Source organism: Carcharhinus amblyrhynchos, chromosome 3, assembly GCF_965287045.1.
Source record: "Carcharhinus amblyrhynchos chromosome 3, sCarAmb.v2.hapA, whole genome shotgun sequence".
NCBI classification, from domain to species: Eukaryota; Metazoa; Chordata; class Chondrichthyes; order Carcharhiniformes; family Carcharhinidae; genus Carcharhinus; species Carcharhinus amblyrhynchos.
In genome coordinates this window covers 49,925,604-49,944,422 of record NC_137326.1, presented here as the reverse complement: position 1 = coordinate 49,944,422, position 18,819 = coordinate 49,925,604, and the positions used below count along the sequence as shown (strand labels likewise).

The 18,819-nt window shown below is 41.7% G+C and overlaps 1 protein-coding gene across 1 annotated transcript in view; it reads left to right on the top strand.

The window, feature by feature from the left end:
- LOC145362535 (protein NEDD1-like) overlaps positions 1-18,819 on the top strand; it is a 51,094-nt gene that overhangs the window by 16,732 nt on the left and 15,543 nt on the right. Inside the window, exons 4-5 of the mRNA XM_080218560.1 lie at positions 2,540-2,741; positions 15,472-15,574. Of these exons, the coding sequence (XP_080074686.1) occupies positions 2,540-2,741; positions 15,472-15,574 (305 nt within the window). The remainder of the gene's footprint in view (positions 1-2,539; positions 2,742-15,471; positions 15,575-18,819) is intronic.

Here is an 18,819-nt window from a genome sequence, read left to right as displayed (position 1 = left end):
AATTCAAATAATAGAAAATCCCTCTGTTAGCTGTGCTGAAGATAAGTGTGTTTGATCAGTTTCTCAATGAATTCAATCAAGTCTGCATCTCTGGCTTCAATTATTACAATTCAAATTCCAACCTTTTGTTTTTGATCCCTCCTGTTATCATAGGTATCTTCAAAATGTTCACTCTTCTCAATACTTTAACACCATGTACCACCAGATGCGTGTATTGACTTAATTGATTGTACAATCTCACTGTTTTAGAGCTGTCCTGGTCCATGGTTCCATTCCATTTGATGCTTTAACAAATACATTTTCACTTGTTTTTCAGGTATCAAGGATTCTAAGCTTCCTGAATTCTTGGATAGCAAAGTTCCCTTGGATCATTCTTGCCCATTGCTTTTTTTCTGACGCCATTCCTCCTTCCAGTCTCTCCTCCTCCCCGCCATGTTTTTGCTGTGTCCTCTGATCCTGAATGATCAGTCCTCAGCAAAGATGTTGGCTTCAATCACTTAATTCCCACGTGAATGATGAACTGGCCTGCTGCCATTGCCTGCAGTTCCATTTTAAGTTAATTGTCTATGTGTATTTCCCTTGTGCTGTGAATGGTCTTTGCCATTTTTTCCAGTTTTCTGTTCCTAACTATCTCCTTTTTATCATATCCAATTTTTCTACACCCTTTCACAACATGACAACCTGTGGACCTTTTTTGAATGGAGTCCTAATCAATCTCCATCTACTATCTGGCTGACCTTATTCTTGCGTTGAATAGCTGTTTTGATTTTGTGCGCTATCTCCAATTCAAAGGCTTTGTTATAAGGTTCTGTGTGGGTTTGATCTGTGCCTGTTCTTTTCATAGGATATGTAGAAAATTAAACATTATGATCCTCCTTTTTCTGGTACATGATTGTGTCCAAGTTGTTCCCTGCTCTTGTGACAAAGTGGAAAATGTCACCAGTTTTGCTTCCAGGTGGAGCAGCTACTGTATTCATTGCTCCCAATGAGGTCTGCTCTCTGAGGAGGCCAAAGTCAAATTGGGTGGTCATTTTGAGGAACACTTTATTCAGTCTGCAAGCATGACCCTGAGTTCCCATTCTGATCTCTGTCATTGACTTCATACACATGAAGGGTGACATTTTAAGAGGAAGGCTCACTCATAATCTCGAGGGGGAGTAGGGATGAACAATAAATGCTAGCCTGGCAGCAGCACGTTCATCCCACGAACAAATTAAAATAAAAGCATTAGTCCATTAGAGCTCAAAGTAGGTTGAGGAAGAACACCTCGACTTTCGATTTACACTTTACAGCCTTCCTGATTCAACATCAAGTTCAACAATTTCCGATTGTAATCACTTTCCCCATTTATTTGGGCAGCAGAAATCGTTTATGGTACTTTTATTGCCATTTACAACTCCTCTACACCTATCTTTTTGCTTCTTTATTTGTGCTGTTACCACTGTCATTTGCTTTGCAATATCATTTTTGCCATTTAGTCCCCTCTGTTTTCCGTCCTATTACAGACATTACCTTTTTGTTTTTGTCTGCCCTCATCCTGCTCTGAAGAAAACCTGTTTCACTAAAATGGAAGAAAGTGAAGAAATGCAAAGTCATCAACCTGAAAGGTTGACACAATTTCAGCTCGTAGCTGCAGCTTGATCTATTGTGTATTCTCAGCTTTAATTTCCAAATTCTAGTTCCCACCATGTTTTGTTTCAGTATCTGTACAACAGTCTCTCCTCAATCATCTCTGATTCCATTCTCCTGCTTATTCCTCATGTTTTTGGTATTCCTATTTTCAAGCAAGTCAATATTTGGAATCCACTGCAACAGTATTCAATGGCAAAGGTTTCTGTATTCTAATTATTTCCTGTCCTCAATCCCTTTTTCTGACTATCTTATTTGTGCTTTGTGCTGTTTCATTGACATTATCGTAAACTTTCAATAATTTTGTAAGTTTCTATCAAATCACCTCCTTGGCTTGAATGAAACAAAACAAGACCAGCTAATCCTAATAACTAACCTTTCACTCCTGATATCTAAAAGAATCTAAACCATGCAATTTCTGTTGCTTTTATTTTCTTCCCGCAATGGAGTGTTTCAAAGATCAGATGATAATCCAACTACAATCTAACTGACGGTTTATGTACGTTTCATATTATGTCCTTGCTTTTTAATTCTAAGCCTTTAGATTTAAAACTGTTTTGCAACCTTATTGATGTTACGCCATTTGATCCTTGTATTTGAACACCAAGCACTGTGCTGCAGTTCTTCATTTTAAAGAAAGTCTAACATTTTAAGGTTTACTTATTTCTCTCTTGTTCACAAAAAATGGGTTGTTTTACATTTAAATGAAATATCCCACCTATCTGGCCACCCTTCCAGCCTGTTTGTCTATCTGCAGCTATGACACCTGTTTTATTGATACCAGCAATAGTGATGTTCATGATTGACCGTCTTGGAGAATTTTTACTTTTCTCTCTCTCTCTCTCTTCCCGCATTTCCCCCCCCCCCCCCCCCCCCCCCCCCCACTTTATTCAATTTATTACTTTTCCAGCATATTGCACAGTATTCGAGCAGACTCTCCACTAACTGCAATTGAACTCCTGCCAGATGGGACCACTCTGGTGATTGGATGTTCTCGGGGAAAGGTCAGCCTGTATGACCTCAGAAACATGGAATTTCCAGTGAAATCTTCAAAGGCTCACAACAGTGCTGTACGGTGTATTAAACTTCAGGCTGTGAGAGAGAAGTTTCAGGTCAGTATCATATTTTTTCAGCTGTTTCTTTCCATGGCAGTAGAGAGGTAGAAATTGCTACCGTTATTAATTTGGATAGACACTGCTGAATACTGCCACGTGTTGTCAAATTGAAGAACCTGCACCTTTTTTGAGTCATTTTATTTTTGCAAGCTCTATTTGCATCTCATCTATTTCTACAGACTTGAGTACAGTTTGGCAGAGTCACTCGATCTAAGGTATGTTCAGCTGGTGTATCATATTATTCCTGACTTGATGCAGATTAAATATTAAATTCCTTACTCCTCCATAAAGATAAAGGGCAAAGGATACCTTGCACTTTATCTCTCCCATCATTATATGCTATCATATGCTATACTTTGCTACAGTTGTATCATGGATGGCACTAGATAGTGTCCACTTCAAAAAAAAGACAAGAAATAGCTACATGGACAAAATATAACAATAACTCAGCAGGCAACTTTACCTTGTACCAATCTATGATCACAGTTCCAGTCTCTGTTATGTTCTCAGTTACTGATTTCAGCCACAGCTGCAATGATTTGACAGAGTTGACCACACCTCCTCTCCATCTGTCTGCACTGGTGTGGAGCTAGGTGGGATTGCTCTCACCAGGGTACACTCTCATCTATCTAATCCTAGCTAGAGAATCACCCTCAGTAGGTTCTCTTCCTACTGCTACATGATTGCTTTTGTTACCCCTGAAAGATTTATTCTTGGCTGCTTTCTATTTCTCATCTATGTGCTGCCCCTGAACATCTTAATCTAGTATTTAATAAGAACATAAGAAATAGGAGCAGGAGTAGGCCAACTAGCCCCTCGAGCCTGCCCCGCCATTCAATAAGATCATGGCTGATCTGTCGTGTCTCAGTTCCACATTCCCGCCCTCTCCCCATAACCCTTAATCCCCTTGCCTATCAAAAACCTATCAACCCTCATCTTAAGTATATTTAGCGAGACAGCCTCCACCACTTCAACGGGCAGAGAATTCCAGAGATTCACCACCCTTTGAGTGAAGAAGTTCCTCCTCAACTCCGTTCTAAACCGCCCCCCCCTTTATCTTGAGGCTGTGCCCCCTAGTCCTACTGTCCTTTCTGAGCGGGAAGAGCCTCTCCACCTCTATCCTATCCATCCCATTCATCATCTTATATGTCTCAATGAGATCTCCCCTCATTCTTCTAAACTCTAACGAGTACAAGCCTAGTTTATTCAGCCTCTCCTCATAGTTCAACGCCCTCAACTCCCAGTATCAGCCTAGTAAACCTCCTCTGCACTCCCTCCAAGGCCAAAATATCCTTGCGTAAGTGCGGCGACCAAAACTGCACACAGTACTCCAGCTGCGGCCTCACCAGTGCCCTATACAGCTGCAGCAAGACCTCCCTACTTTTATATTCAATCCCCCTCGCTATGAAGGCCAGCATCCCATTAGCCTTCCTGACCACCTGCTGCACCTGTAGGCTGGGTTTTTGCGACTCATGCACAAGGACCCCGAGGTCCCTCTGCACCATCGCATGCTGCAGTTCTTCGCCATGTAAGTAATAGTCCTTCCTACCATTATTCCTACCAAAGTGGACAACTTCACATTTTCCACATGAATGCTCATGATACCCAGCTGTACCCCGCCACTACCACTTCTCTCGATCCCTCTGGTAAATGGTTAACTGCATAGTTGACGTCAATACTAGGCAAGCAGCAATTCCTAACAGTTAAATATTGGGAAAACAAAAGTTGTTGTCTGATTGTTCAAAATTTTGGTGTCATATTTGATACAGGGATAAGCTTAAAATGTATTCCTGTGCCATTGTTAAGATTGCCTATTTTTATGTTTATAAACATTGCCTGATATGTCCCTATCTCGTTCATCATCTTGCTAAACTCCCATCCATTTCTGTTCAGTTCCAGTCCCTGGTCACCCTGCAGCCATGTCTCCATAATCCCAACTATATCGTATGCATTTACATCTGTTTACGCGATTAATTTATCCATTGCTCCACGCATTAAGGCACAAAGCCCTAAGGCTCTTTTTTAAAGATTCCTTGCCCTGTTCCCATTTATTTTTCACTGTGGCTCTGTTTGATTCTGGCACTTGGTTTCCTAGCCTATCCTTTTTCTTATTCCCCTTTCTGCCTTTTGTTCTTATCCTTGTTTTCCCCCTTCTCTGATTCTTCACATATGTTCCCATCCCTCTGTCATTTTAATTTAAATCTTCCCCAGCCATGCTCACAAATATTCCCCCTAGGACATCAGAACCTGTCCTGCCCAGTGTTACCCATTCAGTTTGTATTGGTCCCACCTTCCCAGAACCAGTCTCAGAGTCTCAGGAATCTGAAATCCTCCCACTCACACCATCTCTTCATTTCATCTGACATATTTGGCTATTTCTGCTCTGACTGGTGTGTGGCACTGGTCGTAGTCCGGAGATTTTGAGGTCCTACTTCTTAATTTGCTTCCTAACTCCCTAATATTCTGCTTTTAGGATGTCATCCCTTTTTTTTAACTGATGTTGTTTGTACCAATGTGTACCACGACCTTTGGCTGTTTACCTTCCCCCTCCAGAATCTCTTGTAGCCATGACCATAGCACCAGAGGGGCAACATGTCATCCTGGAATCATGTTTGCAACCACAGAAATGCCTATACATTCCCCTTTAATAAACACTCTTTATTTTATAACTAACAAAATGTTTGCTGCTGAAATTATTTAAATTGGGACAATCACTCTTGATGGTAAGAAAATACAAAATCTCTCATATAAAGCACATTTATCATGGGCGGTAAGAATATATACATACATTAGAACATAGAACACTACAGCATAAACAGGCCCTTCGGCCCACAAGTTGCACCGATCACATCTATACCTACCTATCTGTAACTTCCAATGCCATTAGATCCCATATACTCGCCCAGAAGTCTCTTAAAAGACCCCAGCGAGTTCACTTCTACCACCACCGGCAGCCGATTCCACTCACTCACCACCCTCTGAGTGAAAAACTTTCCCCTAACATCTCCTCTGTACTTGCTTCCCAGCACCTTAAACCTGTGTCCTCTTGTAGTGACGATTTCAGCCCTGGGAAATAGCCTCCGAGAATCCACCCTTTCTATTCCTCTCAACATTTTATAAACCTCTGTCAGGTTGCTTCTCAACCTTCGTCTCTCCAGGGAGAAGAGCCCTAGCTCCCTCAACCTATCTTCATAAGGCATACCTCCCAATCCAGGCAACATCCTTGTAAATCTCCTTTGCACCCTCTCAATAGCCTCCACATCCTTCCTGTAGTGAGGCGACCAGGACTGCGCACAGTACTCCAAGTGGGGTCTGACAAGGGTCCCATAAAGTTGCAGCATTACCTCCCGGCTCCTAAACTCAATCCCTCGATTAATGAAGGCCAGTACACCATACGCCTTCTTGACCACATCCTGTACCTGCGAGGCCGATTTAAGAGTCCTATGGACCCGGACCCCAAGATCCTTCTGTTCAACCCAGCTAAGACTCCCACCCTTGATATTGTGCTCCTGCATCCCGTTGGTCCTGCCAAAATGGACGACTACACATTTATCCGCGTTGAAGTCCATCTGCCACTTCTCTGCCCAGTCTTGCATCCTATCTATGTCACGCTGCAACTTCTGACATCTCTCCAGACTATCCACAACACCACCAACCTTTGTATCGTCAGCGAACTTACTAACCCATCCCTCCACTTCCTCATCTAGGTCATTTATGAAAATGACAAACAGCAAGGGTCCTAGAACAGATCCCTGGGGCACGCCACTGGTGACTGACCTCCATGCAGAAAAAGAGCCATCCACAACCACTCCTTGCCTTCTGCAGGCAAGCCAGTTCTGGATCCACGAGGCCAAAGCCCCTTGGATCCCATGCCCTCTCACCTTCTCAAGAAGTCTTGCATGGGGGACCTTATCAAACGCCTTGCTCAAGTCCATGTAAACCACGTCCACCGCTCTTCCTTTGTCAATGTGTTCAGTCACATTTTCAAAGAACTCAACTAGGCTAGTAAGGCACGACCTGCCCTTGACAAAGCCGTGCTGACTGTTCCTGATCATTCTAAACTTCTCTAAATGCTCATAGATCTTGTCCCTCAGAATCTTCTCCATCAACTTACCAACCACTGAGGTCAGACTCACCGGTCAGTAATTTCCCGGGCTATTCCTGTTCCCTTTCTTGAAAATAGGAACCACATCCGCAATCCTTTGGAACCTGTCCCATCTCCATCGACAATGCAAAGATCATCGCCAGGGGCTCTGCAATCACTTCCCTCACCTCCCACAGTAACCTGGGGTACATCCCATCTGGCATTATCCATGACACCAATGCATTCTTGACTGGTCTCCCATAATGTACTCTGGGCAGGCTAAATAAGGCTAGTGTGAGATTTCTGTACTTCACTGGGGAGGAGGTCCTGCCCTTGGGAGCTGTTAACCAGCCTGGCCAGCAGTTCCATCAATCTCGGCAGGACCGAGCGCCCATCAGTGGGAGAAAGATGGCCAAATGGATCCTAGAGCCAAGTAAATCTTGAGCCTTGGGTGGGAGGTGGGGGTCTTGCGTCTTTAATATGCAAAAAGGAAAAGATTTTTTTCAGCATAAGATTAATTTTACAATGCAGACTGATTATAATCTGGAACTCAAGTACTTCATGTTAATGAGCTCTTTACTTATGGTCTGATGACTCTCAAAGGGAATATTATAATGAGGACTTGGAATGCTAGACATTTATGCCTCTATTTTCTCTCGAGTTCATATATTGATCCTGCAGTGAAGCAGTTACAGTGATGGCTGTCTTGTGGCTCTTTTTCAGTTCTTAATCCATTATTTGAATGATGGGTTATTTATCAAATCATTGGCTCTGAAGCCAAATGCCATCTTGTCTATGAGCTGACACTGCAATGGACCATTTGGTACGTTGATAGCTTGTTGTGTTTTATGTTTGAAACAAAACATTAAACTTGATTGGTGGAGTAACTTGATATGTGAAGCTTGTTTCACTGTGTATGCCTGCCAATCAAGAGTCTTAACACCATAATTAAATTAGACTTTAGAGACCAGAAGAGCTGCCTAAACACGATGGAACATTAATCTTTGTATCTTTATACAGGAAAAAAAGTGATCCTACTTTAATTTTGCTTCTTGGTTTGACTTGAGGCCTCATCAAGGAGCAGATAACATCAAGTTGTGATATTATTGGATGAATATGTGCCCAGGGATTTGGAACTTGAATGATGGATAACTTTTTTGTTTCCTTTGCAAATGCTTTTAATTCCTCCTCCAGCAAAGCTGGATTTCTACGTCTATTTGACATAAGTAGGTGGTGCTGGGCTGACTTCTTGAATTTGTTGAGGTCCATGTGGTGAAGAAGTTCAAAATAACTACTTCCCAAATTCTGTGAAATGTACATGAGGAATTTGGGCTCTTCTCCCACAGTTACTGTCTGAACTTAGTGCATTATCAGTAGTGATAATGAACCCAGAATAAGATTGAAATTGTGATTTTGCCCTCCTAGTCCATCTGATTGTGTGATTTGTGGTTATAGGTAAATTACCTCCCTCTGGATGCACATCTAGTAAAGAGTAGCACAGTTTTTTGCTTTGCACTTATCAGTACATTTGCTGTTGCCAACTGCAAGAAAAATATTGACTTGTTCAGTTAGGCAGTCAATGTTTGAACAAATTAATTAGGAGCCAGAGTAGGTCACCCCCCACACCTGCTCCACCATTCAATAAGATCATGGTTGATCTGCTTGTAACCTCAACCCACATTCCTGCCTGCGCTCAATAGGCTGTCACCCTCTTGATAATCAAGAATCTGTCCAGCTTTGCCTTAAAAATATTCAAATACTCTGCTTCCACTGCCTTTTGTGCAAGAGCGTTCCAAAGACTCATGATCTTCAGATAAAAGTCTTCCTCATTTCTGCCTGAAATGAGCAATCCCTTAGTTTATAAATGGTGATGCTTAGTTCTCATTTCTGTTGGGTGGTGGATGCATTGGAATCAAATCTGCTGAAGAATCTGTCAAAGTTTCATGTTCCCAAATGTTGGGGTATTTGGTGCTCAAGCAAAGTTGACATGTAGCCTTCCTTTACTTGCCTTTGTGCATAAATCAAATGTCTTTTGCATGAAGCGGGGTTAGAGTTGTGGCCTTTTCCAGTATGTGTTGCAGTTTGCCTATTGGTGGCATACATAACTCTGCTAGCTTTCTTCCTTTACTTCCTGAAAGTATTTTCTTTACTTCCTTTTGCCTATTGGGTGGCTCCTGTAGCTCATCTAAAATGTTTGTTTTTAAAGTATGGGGGACATGGTGATTAGCACTGCTGTCTCACAGCACCAGGGACCTGGCTTCTATTCTAGCCTTGGGTGACTATCTATGTGGAGTTTGCATGTTTCCCTTGTCTGCATGGGTTTCTTCTGGGTGTACCAGCTTCCTCCTACAGTCCAAAGTTGTACAGATTAGCTGGATTGGCCATGCTAAATTGCATCTTAGTGCCCAAAGATGATTAGGTGGAATAGCCATGGGAAATGCATGGGGTACGGTGAGGAGATGGGTCTGGGGAAGATGCTCTTTCGAAGAGTTGGTGCAGACTCGATGGCTTCTTTCTACACTGTAGGGATTCTATGGTAAAATTGGGCAATTGTTTATAGAGCCCCTGATCATGGTGGGTGTGGGTAATCTCAATGAGTGATATTCCCATACACATTTTCAGCATGGGTCATTAGATATCATCATTTGGCATGAGAATTCTGGCTCTTTTCTTTCCTAATCGCAACTACTGTATATGCAGATGTTACCCAGTAACACAACATAGATCAATGATGAAAAATATTCCTGCAGTCCATTTAACCAAGTTTTCATTTCTGTCAAAAGTCAGGCTGATTTCCACATTGCTGCTGCAAAGGAAACTTGATGCTTCTGACAAGCATGTCTGTCACCAGAGGCGCAGTCCTACATGAATGTCTTGATGTTAGCAGTTTTAGAAATGTATTGTGTACCAGCCTTGGGAGAAGAGAACTAACTTCTCCAATGTGTTATGTTCACTAAATAAATCAAGCATGTCCTGGGCGATGGTGGGTGGGTGGGTTGGGGCTGGGGGAACTAATTGTTGCAAACAAATCTAGAACAAAAGTCGCTGTCTCGAATTGTCGGAGTAATGGAGTTCAGAAAAGTGCAACTGAGCTTCCACCACGCATTTGTTTGCAGCGTCTGATGATATTTACAATGCTGTACAGACTCAAGAACATTCCATTCTGGGAACATCCATCACCAGAGCGGGAAAATGATCATCAAAGCATGAAACATTTGTTTCGTGGGAACTAATGAGTTTGAGAATATTTCAGTTTGGTGTGTCCAGTTTTTTTTTGGGGAGGGGGTAAGTAGTTACATGGATAATTTGGTTGCTCATTTTGGTATACTGAAAGCAGGTTATTTTCACATCTTGTTTCATTCTCTATGGAGCTTGCTATATATCATCAGGTTTAAATTGGTGAAGCTGCTGTTTTGTTCAAAGATGATCCTTTTTGAAATGCATCTGTCCCTTGCTGATCTGACTGAAAGAATTGAGAGCATTTTTTCCCCACTTGTTGCCATCTTTTTTAGGAAATAAAGATGGGAGGGGATAATGTGCTCATCTTTCAGTATAGAAACAGACCAGTTATACTGAGATTGATTATTTGACCTTCAGAATTAGCCTTGCTGTTCCTCTTCCATATGCACTGAAAGGTACAGCACTATTTAAGAAGATAATGCAACAAAGGTCCCTTGAGCTCAATGCCTTGAGTTACCAGTTAGACTTGTACAAGCCCCTGCTGTGTTACAAAACACTTTACGGATCTTTAATCCTTCATGGTGTAGAAATAGAATGGGGATTAAATTCTGCTCCTGATTTCTGCCAAGTGAGGAGTTGACTTGATCAATATATTTTTCCTGTCATGTGTTCAGATAGAAAATTGTTTCTGCACCAGATGATGAAACTGTCAATACAGCTATCGTTAAGAGCTGTTGAATGTTTAACTTGACGGTGTGGACTTGGACAAAGTCAAGGCATAAGGTAATACATGTGTTGTAATGAGGGGTAATTTGAACTATATGCACACAAAGGTCTTTGCCTCCTTATGCTGCTTTTGCTGCAATGCCAGGCATCACCAGAAAATTAATTGTCTTTTGGAAATAGTGAGGGAAAAGGTTAAGGGATTAGACAGTGATCTGGCTACTGTGGCCTAACATCTTAAAAGCACACAATATTTATTCCTCAACCAAACGGCCAGGTCATCTGTTAGCCTTGCTGTGTGCAAATTGGCTGTTTTATTTCCTTGCATTATGAAATTTGATTACACTTCCAAAGCACTTAATTGACTCTAAAATGATTTGGCACATCATGAGATTTCATCTACCATATAAATGCAAATTACCTTTTTTGAACTCATTTTCCTGCAGGCAATATCTGCAAACATCATGATTAGGAATGTTGTTAGCATATCTTGTGAATTCAGCTTTTTTTTTTAGGGCATCCAGTTTGTTCCAAATCTCTTGCATATTTGTTCTGTTGCGATTTATTTGAAGTAATTCTCTGACTGTTGGGAACATCTCTTTTCCATGGAACATTTCTTGTAAATGAGTGTTATCCCTTTTTTGAAATTTCTATATTTTTGACAGTGTAGATTTTCATCTGGTGTATTGATTTTTGGAGATTTTTTCAAACTTGCTAGAACATGATTTGGTAACTTAGAACAGTAAGCAATTTTGATGATGTGCAGTAGTTCTATTGAATCACTTTTTAAAAATTATTTTAAGATTTACGGTTAACGTGAATAACAAGTTGCTTTTTAGGCTGAACCAGGAGTGGACCACTTGGCGACTTGTTCAGCTATTTGATAATTGGTGGCCTACTTCCATGAAACCCACCTTTTTCCCCTTTTACCTTTGACTAAAAAAATGCTCTATCACAAGTTTAAGCAATTGCAGAAGAGAGAGAGAGAGGCAAAATTGGAAAGGTCCATTTTGGTCACCAAGATCATAGATAAGTTTCTCCATCCCCAGTCCCATTGAGGAAGGGAAAACAATGCTTCTTCCTCTTAATGATTTCAGATGCAACGTGAAGGATGCTGCTGGCTGGTTGTATGCTGAATAAGGGAAGGCCCAGGAGTGGATAGTATAACACACTGGACCTCTTAAAGGTAGCCTGCAGCAGTGGAAATAGGAGCTGCTTCATACCATCTCTGGAATGCTCGATGGTAAATAAACCCATCACAAATAGAGCAACAGGCAATGGCTTCCAAGTTTCTTGATGCGGTACTAGAGGTATTAGTGATTAGAGATGGAGTACACTTTGTTCCCGAAGTGGACTCTTCAGGCCCACTCAAGGCACACCCTGGGAAGGAATGGGTGAAGATAGCATCGGCCATCAATTCTTGGCATCTGGCACCCAGGATCTGGCTGCAATACCAGAAAATTTTGAAATCCTGACATGGGTGATCAAGGTTAGGAAATTCTTTTCAGGCGTAGCGTCCACTCACCACTGCACCAGCATCTCACTCAGTTCATGGATAGCCCTATCACTCTTCACAATCAGTACCTGTTTCTAACATTCTACCTCATCCTCACAAGCATACCAATGTTGTCAGCCTCCTATCCACCTTTCACAGCTTTAACCTAATTAAACAACACAAAGGATCATTTATAAAATAAAGACTCCAAATGACATAATGAAATGTCTGATCAGATGACAAAAGCTTGATCATAAATATATTGGTTTGAAAGTGTTTTAAAGGAAGAAACAGAGGAAGACAGGTATGTCCAGACCTTGGAGTCTAGCCAACAGCTAGGCATGATTCCCACTGATGCTGCACTTGGAATTGGAAATGCACAAGCAGCCAGAATTGGAGGAGTGCAGGTATCTGGGAGATTGTCAGGCAGGAGGCAACTACAGCATAAGTGAGAGGTAAGGTCACGGAAGGATTTAGGAAAACAAGGATGAGAATTTTAAAGTCAAGACATTGCTTGACCAGGAATCTGTATTGGCCATCGAAGGCAGGAGTGGCAGGGGAATGGGACTTTCTGCAAAGTAACACTAGGATAGAATCTTGGAGAACCTCAACATTCTGGAGGGTAGACTGTAGGAAATCAGCTAGAGGTTTGTTGGAATAATTGAGTCTCGAGGTAATGAAGGCCTGATTGAGGATTTTCATAGCAGATGAGCTGTGATGGGTGAAATTAGGCAATGCTTTGGCAGTGGAGATAGGTGGTCTTTAATGACTGCAAGAAAATTAGGTCAAAAGCTCCTATCTGGATGAAATGCAACTCCCAAGATTGTGAGCAGGTTGGATTAATCTGACTGCTGCCAGGGAGAGAAATTATGTCAGTAGTTAATGAATGGAGTTTGGAGCGGAGACTGTGAACAGTGGCTTCAGTCTTCCCAGTGTCAAACTGGAAATTTCTGTTGATCTAGCACTGAATGTTTGATAACAGTCCCTGATAATTTAGCACAGTGGAGGAATTGAAAGGATGGTGAGGTGAATGTCATCAGTAGACACATGAAAACTAATATTGTGCCTTTGGATGATATCACTGAGGGGCAGCATGCAGATAACAAATAGGAGGGGATTCAGAAAAGATCACCAGAAATAATAGTATGGAAAGGGATGTCATTGCAAGTGATTCTCTGGCTTTAATTCACCAAAAATGAAACCAGGTGAGAATAATCCCACTGAGCTGGACAGTAATGAAGAAGCATTGGAAGTGAGATCAGCTGTGTCAAAGGCTACAGACAGATCAAGTAGGATGGGGGAAAGCATACCTCTCAGTCACTCAGGATGGCATTTGTGACTTTGAAGTGCACTTCAGCTCTTGCCCACACCTGCACTCAGTGAGAGCCCAACATGCTGCAGTGACTTGGCCTGCACAAGTGCAGGTGTGGGAATCTATGGGTGCCAGTACCCAAAAGACATCTATCATAGGAATCTGAGCTGTTAAATCAGGGGAACAAGTAGTTTGCCTCTAGCTGTCTTGGAGTAGCAGGCTGTAAGGGTAATAGAAAGCAAAAATTCTATGAAGAATAAGATTTATTTACTTATACAAGAGGATTTACTTGAATGTGTATAACAACGTCAGTTGAATTCTCCATTTTCCTATCACTACCATTGTTTTTCCTTTTGAGGATGAAGGAAGCTTGACTTTTTCTCTGAGCCAATTGTTATATATAACAGACCAGTATAATACTAGATACCCTTGCTGCTTACATATTTTGAAGTGTGGACCCACATCTTCAGAAACACATTGGCTTGGTTGGGCGGGATGGTTGTGCAGTGGTTAGCACTGCTGCCTCATAGCGCCAGGGACCTGGGGGGTTCAGTTCCTGGCTTGGGTGACTGTGGCGTCTGCACCTTCTCCCCATGGCTGCATGGATATCGTCTGGGTGCTCCAGTTTCCTCCCACAGTCTGAAAGACATGCCGGTTAGGTGCATTGGCCATGTTAAATTTTACCTCAATATACCTGAACAGGTGCCGGAGTGTGGCGACTAGGGGATTTTCAAAGTAACTTCATAGTAGTGTTAATGTAAGCCTACTTGTGACACTAATAAATAAACAAGAACTTTTAAAAAATGGCTTGTGTTCATGTTGTTACGCTACTCTGCCTTTGAGAAATGTATTTTAGTTATGTTCTCTGCAGTTTTTAAGCAGGCTTGGTTTTTTGTTATTGGCAGTGATGTCTGTAGTGGCATCTTTTTTGTTGCTAAAGCCATATAGTGGATGTTTTGTTTGTTTTTAGTCTGGGCGTAGTGCAGTATCTTGGTGTTCCGTGACCCTTTGGTAATTGTTGATTTGCGACTAAATGGTAGGTTATGTGCTTTTGGATAGCTATTTTTTCCTCTCAGGAAAAATTCAAAGGTATTTGCTTTCAGTTTGGCAGGGAGTGCAGACTGAAAACAGTGTTTGTGTCTCTTTCCCTGGTATTGGAAATTCAGCTCTTGGTGGCTGGCTAGCTAGAAGCTAGAGACAAGTGGTGTCCCTGTCCCTGGAGGTATACTGAAAGTTCCAGGGTTGGAAAGCCTCAGCATTTTAATTCCATATTCAAAAGACTAATTCACAGCAGGTGTTGCAAAGCTGCAAAATTCAGCATCAAATGAACATACGCCCTTCCAGGCCTAGCACAGAAGTATGTTTGTCAGGGTATTTGCATAGAACAGTATATTTAGCTGTTAAGGTTCATATATAGTATCATGCTTGTTCGTAAATAGTAAATGTTGTTGCTAAATGTCTTATATATGTGAACTGTATTCTTAAATAAATTGTTTGATAAAAGTCCCTTGTAAATCACTTGAATCATACCTGGAGTAAAATATCTTATTAACCAACTGGTGAACAGGAATTATTACATTGGCAAAGTGGATAAAAGGAAGAAAAAGAAGTCCCAAGATAGTTAATGTAAAGTCACATTTGCGTTCAGTTCGAGTTTGAGAAACAGAACTGTCCAAATAGCGGCACATAGACTCTTGATGGCTTTGCAGTTATTTATTTAATTGGTGAGCAGGAATTGGTACATGCTGATTGTGATATACCAAACTCTGAAAATGCATGGTATTCAGTAACCATATTTGTGATATTACTGTTTTGTTGACCATTCACTTGAGCTGTATGACCCATTTGTTAAACAATGCACCCCACAAAGCTTTGCAGAAAACGTTGAATTCTTGGTGTTATTTAGCTTTTCATAATTGTTTTTACTGCACAGGTTGCTTGGCCTACTGCTTGGAGCAATGTGAAAGGAGTGGACTTCACTGGATCAGCAACTGATGCTAACAACAAGAATGTCCATACCTTCCCCAGTGACCCCTGTAAGTGTAGCAAAATTTAGCTCAGGAACTACTTTTTATTCCAAAAAGACATGATATTTACTCCCTCCCCAACCAATTCCCAAGTTAGGTACATGACATTCTGCAAGTAACAGAAGACACGGATATTTCATTCCCTGTCTAATATTTCTGTGGCTTTGCTAACGTATAGATGCTGCAAGAGCAGCAAAGATTGGATCTCCCTGGGATTGGATGGGTTGGACAAGAACATTTCTTTCTGATTATCTTTGACATACCGTTCTAAAGACTACTTAAATTGATTGGTACATTAAAAATTGTTGTAAAATGGTTTTTCTTTGCCTGCCCAGGAGTTCATTGCATTCAATTCACGTGGAACCTAGTCTTTGTGTTGTCATGTTATTTATGAAAGCCAACTCTTTTTCTTCATGGGACGTAGGAGTCACTGGCAAAGCCAGCATTTGTTGCCTAGCCCTAATTGCCCTTGAACTGAGTAGCTTGCTCAGCCATTTCAAAGGACAGTTAAGAGTCAGCACATTGCTATGGGCCTGATGTCACATTTAGGCCTGATTGAGTAAGGATGGCAGATTTCCTTCCCTGAAAGATCTTAGTAAATGTAGAACTTAGAACATTACAGCGTAGTACAGACCCTTTGGCCCTTGATAGTTTCACAGGTTGGTGCAACAATCTAAATAAAGCCCACCAACTTGTACTATTCCAATATCATCCATATGTTTATCCAATGACCATTTAAATGCCCTCAAACCTGACAAGTCCACTGCTGTTGCAGGGAGGGCATTCCATGCCCTTACTACTCTGAGTAAAGAACCTACCTCTGACATTTGTCCTATATCTTTCACCTCTCAACTTAGAGCTATGTCCCCTTGTGTTAGCCATCTCCATCTGAGGAAAAAGGCTCTCACTGTCCACCCTATCTAATCCTTTGATCATCTTATATGCCTCTATTAAGTCTCCTCTTAACCTTCTCTCTAACAAAAACAGCCTTAAGTCCCACAGCCTTTCCTCCATAAGACCTTCCCACCATACCAGGCAACATCCTGGTAAATCTCCTCTGCACCCTTTCCAATGCTTCCACATCCTTCCTATAATGTGGTGACCAGAACTGTACACAATATTCCAAGTACAGCCACACCAAAGTTTTGTACAGCTGCAATATGACCTCATGGCTCAAACTCAATCCCTCTACCAATAAAAGCTAACACACTGTACACCTTCTTAACAACCCTATCAACCTGGGTGCCAACTTTCAGGGATCTATGCACATGGACACCGAGATCTCTCTGCTCATCCACACTACCAAGTAATTTACCATTAGCCCAGTACTCTGTATTCCTGTTACTCCTTCCAAAATGAATCACTTCACACTTTTCCGCATTAAACTCCATTTGTCACCTTTCAGCCCAGCTCTGCAGTTTATCTATGTCCCTTTGTAAATTGTAACATCCTTCCGCACTGTCCACAACTCCACTGACTTTGGTGTTATCTGCAAATTTACTAACCCATCCTTCTACGCTCTCATCCAGGTCATTTATAAAAATGACAAACAGCAGTGGCCCCAAAACAGATCCTTGCGGTACACCACTAGTAACTGAACTCCAGGATGAACATTTCCCATCAACCACCACCCTCTGTCTTTTTACAGTTAGACAATTTCTGATCCAAACCACTAAATCGCCCTCAATCCCATGCCTCTATCTTCTGCAATAGCTTACCGTGGGGAACCTTATGAAACGCTTTGAAATCTGTATACACCACAATGCTTTACCCTCATCCACCTCTTTGGTCACCTTCTCAAAGAACACTGTAATGTTTGTGAGGCATGACTTACCCTTAACATGGTTTTGTGGCCTATCCCTAGTCAAATTATTCCTTTCTAGATGATTATAAATCCTATCTCTTATAATCCTTTCCAAAACCTTGCCCACAACAGAAATAAGGCTCACTGGTCTACAATTACCAGGGTTGTCTCTACTCCCCTTCTTGACAAGGGGACAACATTTGCTATTCTTCAGTCTTTTGGCACTATTCCTGTAGACAGTGACAACCTAAAGATCAAAGCAAAGGCTCTGCAATCTCCTCCTGGCGTCCCAGAGATTCCTAGGATAAATCCCATCCAGCCCAGAGGCTTATCTATTTTCATACTTCCCGGAATTGCTAACACCTCTTCCTTATGAACCTCAATCCCATCTAGTCTAATAGTCTGTATCTCAGTATTCTCCTCGACAATATTGTCTTTTTCCTATGTGAATACAGATAAAAAATATTCATTTAGCACCTCCTCCTATCTCTTTGGATTCCATGCACAACTTCCCACTACTGTCCTTGACTGGCCCTAACCTTACCCTAGTCATTCTTTTGTTCCTGACATACCCATGGAAAGCTCTAGGGTTTTCCTTGATCCTACCTGCCAAAGACTTCTCATATTGCTTCCTGGCTCTTATTAGCTCTCTCTTCAGGTCCTCCCTGGCTAACTTGTAACTCTCAAGCGCCCTAACTGAGCCTTCATGTCTCATCTTAACACAAGTCTCCTTTCTCTTCATAAGAGATTCAGCTTCTTTAATAAACCACAGTTCCCTTGTTCGATCACTTCCTCCCTGCCTGACAGGTACATACTTATCAAGGACACGCAGTAGCAGTTCCTTGAACAAGCTTCACATTTCAATTGTGCCCATCCCCTGCAGTTTCCTTCCACATCCTATGCATCCTAAATCTCATCTCATAGGATCATGATTTCCTTTCCCCCAGCTATAACTCTTGCCCTGTGCTATATACCTATCCCTTTCCATCGCTAATGTAAACGTAACTAATTGAATTGTGGTCATTTCACCAAAGTGTTCACCTACTTCCAAATCTAACACCTGGCCTGATTCATCACCCAATACCAAATCCAATGTGGCCTCACCTCTTGTTGGCCTATCTACATACTGTGTCAGCAAACCCTCCTGCACACATTTGGACAAAAATTGACCCATCTAATGTAGTTGAACTATAGCTTTCTCAGTCAATATTTGTAAAGTTAAAATCCCCCATAACAGCTATCCTGTTACTTTCGCTCCTATCCAGAATCATCTTTGCAATCCTTTTTTCTACATCTCTGGAACTTTTTGGAGGCCTATAGAAAACTCCTAAAAGGGTGACCTCCTTTTCCTGTTTCTAACCTCAGCCCATACTACCTCAGTAAATGAGTCCTTGTCAAACATCCTTTCTGCCACTGTAATACTGTCCCTGACTAACAATGCCACACCTCC